General features: G+C 38.0%; 1 protein-coding gene across 1 annotated transcript in view; it reads right to left on the reverse strand.

Moving 5' to 3' along the window:
* The window catches only part of LOC101858600 (dynein heavy chain 1, axonemal), a gene marked incomplete in the record, with an annotated part of 80,580 nt that overhangs the window by 29,691 nt on the left and 41,336 nt on the right, over nucleotides 1-9,553 (reverse strand). The window contains 9 exon segments of the mRNA XM_013089655.2: nucleotides 150-328; nucleotides 1,137-1,310; nucleotides 2,458-2,615; nucleotides 3,073-3,233; nucleotides 3,633-3,776; nucleotides 4,375-4,488; nucleotides 5,177-5,335; nucleotides 7,191-7,214; nucleotides 9,231-9,350. Coding sequence (XP_012945109.1) covers nucleotides 150-328; nucleotides 1,137-1,310; nucleotides 2,458-2,615; nucleotides 3,073-3,233; nucleotides 3,633-3,776; nucleotides 4,375-4,488; nucleotides 5,177-5,335; nucleotides 7,191-7,214; nucleotides 9,231-9,350 — 1,233 coding nt within the window.

The raw sequence follows: 9,553 nt of genomic DNA on the forward strand, positions 1-9,553 counted from the left end.
TAAAGCGCATAGAGCCTGCTGTTGAGTGGGGATGTGCGCTATACAAATGCTATCTATTATCTATTATCTATTATTATTTATCACATCAGAACTACCACAAACCACATGAAAGGAAGTCTGACAGTTGTAGAAGAAAATCCAATAGCTACCTTGATAGAGTCAGGGGTACACATGAGCATCCCCTGGAACACCTTGGAAAGATCTCTCAGGTTGAAGGTGTAGTGTGACTTGGCTGGAGTGGGTAGCAGCTGGGTCTGGATGGTGTTGTACATGCTGATGCAGGTGGTCACCATCTGGTCACAGTGCTCATTCACAGACGGAATTTGCTCTGAATACAAGGTGATGAGAATAGTTTAGTTTACCTTAACTTTAGTAAGAGTTTTACGGCACTTGCAGGCGAAATGAGAGGTACTGTAAGAGACTAATATACACAAAACAGAAAGAGGAGACATAAGGACTAGAGATGTTTGATAGGAAATAAGGAGCGAAGCTCACCACTGCACCCACCAACTAGCCGCACGACAAGAATAGACAATGCTTAAATCAACTCTTTCTAAAAAATGTATTTGTTTTTCTGAATAACGAAAAGTACATCAACACAATAATGGTCGGTCTGGACGGTGTTGTACATGCTGATGGTGACCATCTGTTCACAGTATTTGGACATCAACGAAATTTGCTCTGAACCCAAGACAACAGGAACAGGAACTGTTCAGATCAACTCTTTCTACAAAGTTTGTTTGTTTGAATAACAAGAAGCACATCAACACAGTAGGCCTAATGGTTATTTAAAACATGGAAAAAGTATGACAACAAGACAGAACCAAAAGAATAGAAAGAAAAGAAGTAGGATCTTCAAATGGTGCATTCTAACTACTCCCTCTCTACACTGCAACAACAGTAAGGGAAAAGAACCTTCAATTTTTACTTCATGGTCTTAGCTCTGAGATAAAAAATTAAGTCAGTAACATTAACATCAATAATTGCAAACAACAGCAACAACAACAATGACCAGAAAAATGAAGAAGAAGTATTTGTATTTCCATGACAATATCAACAACTTCTGAGATATAGCATAAGGCTGAAAAAAAAAAGGATAAAGTATTGTATATTTTATGAAAATAAGACAAACTCACTGAGCCAGGAGTGAAGAATGTTGGAGAAGATACGATGTTTGCTCGTGTCTTCCATCTCTGTGAAGGCCACGAAGTTAAAGTGTCGGAGCAGACGAGCGGTCACAGGATTACGACCTCCACCTGGGGGACCCATGGCACACACAAAGTTCACATCCACCAGGTTCCGGAACTCTCCTGGAAAAAGGAAATGGAAATAGTTCAGAGAAAACCTTTTTAACACTTGGTTCAAGTAGTAGATAGAACATGTCAGTTACAAATTTTGCAGTTCTATACATTAGTTTTTTATCTTACATTAGACTTATGAAATCTTTACACAGAGAGAAAGAGAGAGAGAGAGAGAGAGAGAAAGACAGACACAGAGACGGAGAAAGACATAGAAAGACAGAAAAAGAGAAGGGCAGAGATACAGACAACAAGATAAAGAAGGGGAGAAAGAGAGAGAGAAAGAGAGAGAGAGAGAGAGAGAGAGAGAGAGAGAGAGAGAGAGAGAGAGAGAGAGAGAGAAAGAGAGAGAGAGAGAGAGAAAGAGGGGAGAGGTTGGAGAGTTAGACAGGATAGGTATGCGTGTGTGTGTGTGTGTGTTTGTATTTACCACCATAACCCCTTAGAAAACACTTATTGTTGCAGTAACTCCCGCATAAACAGTTGTGAGTCACATAATATTCTGCCAATACACGTGGACAAGAGCTCAGATACTGTATTTAACTTCAGAGTGGAAAGATATTTGTTTTAGTAAGTTGTTTACAGTGCTCGCAACTGCATAAGGTGATATGAACGAGCCCGATCCATTAAACATTTTCAGTTAAGTATGGATTAATTTTGAATTTTGCATGGGTGCCGGCTAAAGCCTAATCTTATAGATTTTGGACCACCACGGTATCTTTAACGTGCGTGATTTGCATAAGGGACCTCCGAGATTTTTCGCCCTTATCTGAGAAGGCTACGTGTTAGATCTTACTTATCCTAAGATCAGGGGTGTGGTTGAAAGACAGCAGTAAGAAGGCGTCATAGAGTAGCATTAGAAAGGCTGCAGAAAGAGTCAGGAGCCCAAAGGAGGGGGCAAAAAGGGGGGAGGGGGGCATAAATTAGGAGACAAAGACAGATGACAGAAAATAATCAGAGAGCAGGAAAGGAGGTGAAAGGAGAAAATTTTAGAGGAACATTTTCTGTCCCAGTGAGATTTCGAACCTGGAACCTATTAAATGAGAATCGAACACCGTAACCTCTAAACCATGAGAGCCCCCAGAGAGGAGAGATAGAATACATCAAAGATCAAAGTAACTTTCACATGGATACCTTTTCAACAAAAATCCCAACTCACCAATGGCTTTGCGGTCATACCAGCCCTTGAAGTCCATGTATTGCCGAATGAGCTCAATGGGGGGCTGGGCTCCATACACCTCCAGAGCTGGCATGTTCAGGTCATCAATGAAGAAGATGAGATATTTTCCCAGAGGAGGGCCAAACACACCCTTACGTCTGTTGGTAAAAGAGGTATAGATTAACTGGGGTTACAATTTACTCATTCAATCCCAAGAAAAGTTGAGAGGAAAGTCAAGCTGTAGGGGAGAGGGGAGAGGGGAGGTGGAGGAATGGTTAGAATAAGGGTGAAAAGAGAAAAGAGGAGGGGGGAGACCATATTATACAAACAAACATCCTTCTCAGAAGATGATTTCGAATCATTCACCTATTTCCACATAATAGATACTGCAAAAATCTTCGGCTCTACAGGTTTTTACAGGCTCGCAAAAACTTCCCTCATTATTATACTTCTTCCATATCTTGAAACCATTATAACCACACAAACAAATTTAACTTTCAAAGCTGATTGAAAGCTGAGATAGAAGTTTTGAAAATAAAATAAGACTTCAATAGAGAAAAAATATAATTCTGAACATCATGGCACTTTTTCCTTTTGATTTATAAGTAAGCAAACCTCTTGTCCAGCTTTCCATCAATAAGATCCTGGGTTTGGTTGGCACTGGTCTTGGCCGAGAAGACGATAAACTCAGGGACATATTCTTTGCCCATTCCTCTGGACAGCTTATCAGCGATGGTCAGTGTCTTGCCAGTACCAGTAGGACCAACGGACAAAACCTGGCATAAACAACAGTTAGACTCTTATTACTTTTTCACTTGGTGGTAAATAAAATCACTGCATAAATATGTGTTACACAATTTTATGCAAATAAAATGTTATCATTATAAAAACTATAACTTGACCTGGCTAGACAGAATGCTATCAATGTATATAGATTACTTTTTGTCAAACAGATGAGACTACAAAAAAATATCTTACACTCATTACTACTAATGCCACTGGCAATACTATTATATATATGTATATAACATTCTTTTTACTGATGCTTTCAAAGGGGTAAATCAAATATAGTCTTGCTGCTGCTCTCAAAAAAAAGGAAAAAAAGGGGGAAAAAGAAGAAGAAAAAGAAAATGTATCCAGTAATTTTAATCTAAAAAAAGGAAACCAAAACTGACTGTCTTCTTGTTTGATGCGAGCATCTCCAGGATCTTTGCACTTCTGATGGTGTCAATGGTGGGCACAATGATGTCAGAGTATTTCGTCTCCGGAGAGATCTGTACTTCCTGCATGCCCGTCATCCAGTTTCTCCACTGTATCTTCTGTGAAGTTGCCAACAGCAGCAGAAGGAAAGGGTTAACAAAGCGTGGTAAATTGTACTGATATCTGAATGAAGTTCAAAGCAATAGATCATCACCCTTCTGAATAGAAAGCGTTGGTTCCTTTCATGGACAGGATTGGGGTAAGCATCTCATCTGAACTCAAATTAATGATCTCAGGAATATAATCTTAAAAAAGAAGACATACTAATAACTAACAGTCTCATTTGTCAAAGAACCAAAATACTACTTTGAAAAAGAATTGATAACAAACAAACATTTTAAAAATCTGATCAAAAATGTTATTCATTCTTTTTTCCCGATATCAATCCATCAGAGACCAACAAAGCTCTAGGCTTCTGTGACAGGGAATGGGTACATGCCAACAGTTATAGTCATATATTTAAAACAGCTAAGCCGAATGCATGCATTCCACAAACAGAATTATCAGAATCTCCATCTTTAACCAGAGCGGAAAACCATTCAAAAAGACTTTTTTTCTTATTCCTTACCAGCAATGTTGCACAATATCTTACACAAGAATGATGAAACAAGAAATATGAAAAGTAAAGATGAAATTTTTCTTCCACATTTTGTTTACCTTGTCGACCTCATCCTCATCTTCCTCCAAGTTGGTTGGCTCGGGGCTGCAGATGCCACCGTCATCGAGCATGTAGTCATACACCTGGCCACTCTCGGGGAAAGGGAGGGAAATCTGCAGACAGAGTTCAGTATATAAACCATTATTAGCAATTCAAGAGACACCCATTCTAATCATATTCGAGATATAAAAATTTGTAAAATGAATATTCAAGTATATGCCTGGTCTTTATCTATTCCTATAGAAAATGGGAACATTTTTATATTGGTGTGTTCATGTGTCAGCAGAGCATAAAGAGTGAGAAAGAGACAAAGAGGGGAGAGAGAGACAGAGAGAAAAAGACAGAGAGAGAGAGAGAGAGAGAGAGAGAGAGAGAGAGAGAGAGAGAAAGGCAAATAGAATATAAGACACAAAGTCACACTAAAAATCAAGGAGGAAGAGAAGGTGAAGACGACATTTTCACTCCTTGATGAAAGTCTTAATGGTAACCCTAATGATTGTATCACTAGCTCAACATTGTAGGAGGGGAGGTGGAAGGGAAGGCAGACAGGGGAGTTGCTGGAAGCATAGTGAGATCTCATGAATATTCAAACTCCTGACAGTGGTATCTCCTCTTTAAGACAGTAGGGAATTAAAAGAAATCACAAAAAGATACAAAGACTTGTACGTTCTGACAGTACACTGAGATACCCTTGTGAGAAATAAGCTGCTTTCTATACAGCTGTAGGGGCTGAGACAGTAAAAATAATCGTGATTTAACACAGTTATAAGGAATTTGAGGGACTTTTGAAATGACACTCACATTTGCCTCCTTGATCTTGGTCCTCATCCACTCAGAGAACTTGGTACGACTGTCGTTGTCGCAAGTGGCTCCCACTGACCAGATGAGGGAGAAGATGAACCATGGCTCAATCAGTTCCTCCACGCGCTTCAGGCGGTCTTCTGGGATGGGTTGCTCACCCTGGACAACCAATCAAAGTAAGTGTCAGTTACACATGATTATACAGTATAAAAACGCTGAACCCTTAAAATTCACTTTCAATTTTTTAGGAGACCTGGGGTATCCAAAAATAAACAAATAAATAGGGCAATACACAAACCAACATCTTTTTTCCCCTGAGGGGGGGGGGGGTAGTGGGCACTGGGTATTAAAAAAAAGCACCATCTATTTATGTATTTTAGATTTGATTTTATGAAACAATTTTCAGTCATTAAAAGGTTACAAATGTTGCCTTTCTATTTTAAGGTAGACAGTGCAATACTGAATAAAAGTTCTAGTTTGATTAGAGGTCAAAAATGACTCTCTTCATCCATAAGAGGAGTAAGACCCCCCCCCCCCACCCAATATTTTAGCAAAACATAAAGGTACAATTGAATAACTAGACCAGTTCACTACATACAGAAAAATGCAACAAGAATCAGAGACAGTCTGAAGTGACAAATTTTGATCACAACTGAAAACCTCACTATATCCTTATGAAAACAATAAATCATAGAGTTTCTATAGGTGAGAAAAAGAAATACCTAGCGAAAGAAATTCTTAACACAAAAGTCAGCAAACAAAACTGACAAACTTACTGAAACTATACAATGTGTAATATAACCATTCAAAGAATTAACACACACCTCAAATGTTGTGAACATCTCCTTCAGTGGAATCGATAGCAATCAATTAATCAAATCATATAAATAAAAACCAGATTTTCAGGTCTCTACTATAAACAAGCCTACACTTGAAAGGAGAAGTGACAGAGAAATGGTACACATCACAGGTGATTCAGCGTCTGAATTAGATTCGATAGACAAAAAGCTCAAACTAAAAATACAAAACAAAAGGGTATCAAACTGTAGTTCAATGAGAGGACGAGGTCATGAAAATAATTCCCAAAACTTAAAGAAGTACTCATCAATTTTAACTGAAACTGTGAAAGCATAACAATAATTGACTTGTTTGTGATATTGAAGTGACGGCAACAGAAAGCCTTACTCAGATGTTTCCTCCAGGTACAACAACTGTTCCTCCTTGAAAGTATAAGATTGAGGGAAATGAGTTTTGAATTAAAAATAAGGAGCTATAATATGACTTTTAAAGAAAGAGAAAGACAAGTAAGAGGTGTGACCAGAGTGGGGATTCTTTCAAACCTCCATTCAAAATAGGTTAAGAATAACATTTTTTTCATTACATGTGCTCATGTCTGCCTAACAAGCACAGTCGTCACTTTGATCATAGTTCAATAACATAGAAGAGAAAAGGTATTCGTGTGTACCCTGTGTCACTGTAAAATTGGTCGCTTTCAAGCACAAAGGGGCTATCCCGATGAATGTTGTTTTGAGAAAATCGAAGTTAAAGTTCTTGGATCCTTATTCAGTCTCCTTAAAAAGGAAGGGGAAATTTCTCTATAACTAAACAAATTATATACACACCAATGAAACCAAACTTCTCCTATAAGTAGGTCAATGCCCACTTTTGGTGTAGGTCAAGATTTCAGGAAAACCCTAAAATCTGGGTTAGTCCGTTTGTCTTTAAAAGCGACCAATTGGTAGTAGATCTAAAAGGAGCGATGAGAAAATAGGTATCATATGACATGGCATATTGCCCAATTTTTTGATTTACAGGATGCATGAATTGTAACTCGCATGTATCTTTGTGGAAAAATCAAATCTTTTTTTTCCTTTTTTTCAACAGGTACATACAACATATTTTTGACAGAGCTCTTGTCTGACCAGCTAGACAATTCAAACAGTAACAAGTTATGTAGGACAGGCAATATAATCATAAACATGAATAACATTCACACGCTTCAAACACAGCTTACCGTTTTACGATGGCCGAGAGGGTTCTACAATGACACGGCACAATAAAAGGGGAGTTCAGACATATTCATGCCACAACAGCAAGCAATGAGTTGGTGGTGAGCAGTCAAATGCATCAGCAGCACACAGCACGCAAAAAAGGAAAACAATGAGTGCACACAGTATTAGAGCTAATCTACAACATATGATGAAAAAACAATCGAATAAAAGGCCAAAATAATCGTCGAATTTTGGTGTTTTAGCCATGTACAATAATTGGCCTTCCTTGAGAATATACTACTGATACTTAGACTTCATACAATTCAGTTTTATTGAAGATAATACACTACAAGATGGGTCATCCTCCATTTGAGATAAGCAAAAATGTCCTCATTGTACCGCTGGAAAATTCCATATCACGACTGCATGTCTGATAAATCATTTGCCACTAACTCGACAAGGCCATTGTATCGTGCTTTTTTAGAGTGAAGCATCTTTCAAAGAGAAGGAGTAAAGACTGTTCTGAGAGAACATCATTTTGAGAGAGTGTTTGCTGATTGTTGAGATCACAGTTTTAGACAGTAAATCAACTTGTAGCATACTATCTTTTGTTTTACTTGGAACAGGTACACAAAAAAAGAAAGAAAAAAGTATGTCATGGGTGCAGTTCTAAAACACAATTCAGCAAAAGAAAACAGTGCAAAATCATTTATAACCACAGACCAAAACTACAGCTACAGAGCTACAAATAATACTTCAATATATCTTTCCAAAACTAACATTCATTACCGTGATGCAGGTGTGGAAGACACATCTATTAAATCTATGACTGCAGATGACATTCAATCAAGACTTACAACAACGCATTCAAAGAATGATCGACTAAAAGGAAAAGCATGAAGGTATGAAAAGCCTGAAAGGAAAGAATAAGAGCAGACAGAAGAGCTAAACATCAAGAATACCTGATATACCTCTCAAAAATTGAACTTTTTGAGAAAATTGATTTTTTTAAAAACACTAGTATGTTTTTCTTGGTGTAAACACTTGTACTAAACATGTCATCAAGAGATAATTTCCCACCATCATGAGGAAACTTGAAGACCCTTAGCCTGTTCAGGCCAATTATAACCCTTTTAGCAGTTGAGCTGAACCAAGATATCCTATAAAAACATTAAACAATCAGACGTCTTGATCAGTGTGTGAATTTTCTTATTCTTCTAAGTGGAAGTCTGGAAGGGTTGTTTATTGGAAAGAAGATTTTGTCATTGCATGACTTCAGAGTTATATTTTCATGCTGCAAACTATTTTCAAGCTTTATTTCATCTAAACACTTTAAACCTTTTGTCACTTATAATCCAGTTGAAAAAGAGGTCAAATCCATGACATGAAAGTTCAAAGAAAAAATGTCTGTCTTGTCCTTACAAAGACAACAAAGATGAGGAACACAACTCACAAGAAATGCTTACTATAGTCAATGCAGACAAAAGAAAATGTATTCAACTGTTCACGACATAAAGGAAAAAGAAACCAATAACCTTCACATTATTGGGACATTTAATTGACGATGGAAACCTCTCAAATTAAAGAAAGATTTCCTGAGCATACTAGACTACATACTGACTGGTAAATGTAAGATTCCACCATATGCCATAATGAAAAGTGACATACAACAGAGTCTTTTTTATTTATGATTTTTGGATTGAGCAAACAATCCGAAAACATTCCCCAATTAACACATCAATTCCAAGCTAAAGATTAAAGACTACATTCCATGAAATGTCCTTTTCCTTAAAACTTTTAAAGAATACAGCACCAACAATCCTTTCCCCCCCCCGCCCCACCCCCCTTTTTTCCCCTTAATCCACCTGACTTTTAGAAAAGATCCACGATAGCACTACTCCTTCTCACAACGACAATAATTCCAACACAAACAATTCCTTAACCCCAGCACTACTGCAACTACAGTTAGACAGCACAACAAACACTATAAATGGCGGGTCACATCAAACAAAGCATGTTATCAACACACAAGCGCACACGAGTAGGAGTTTGGATCACTGTACCTCCTTTGGCATGAAGGGCTCAAAGAAACATTCCAGCATCTTGAGGAGAGAGAAGACGAGAGCACCGTCCACAGTCTCCACTATCTCCTTCAAGTCACTGCGCAGGAACTTGATGGCTGGCTGAAACACACAAAATAAGAGAAATGATTAATATAGATATAGAAAGAAGGAAAGAAAGAAAGAAAGAAAGAAAGAAAGAAAGAAAGAAAGAAAGAAATTCCACTTTATTGATCACGATGAAGAAATTTGGGACAGACAGACAGACAGACGGACGGACGGACGGACGGACAGACAGACGGACGGACAGACAGACAGACAGACAG

This window comes from Aplysia californica, unplaced genomic scaffold, assembly GCF_000002075.1.
Source record: "Aplysia californica isolate F4 #8 unplaced genomic scaffold, AplCal3.0 scaffold00026, whole genome shotgun sequence".
Taxonomy (NCBI): domain Eukaryota; kingdom Metazoa; phylum Mollusca; class Gastropoda; order Aplysiida; family Aplysiidae; genus Aplysia; species Aplysia californica.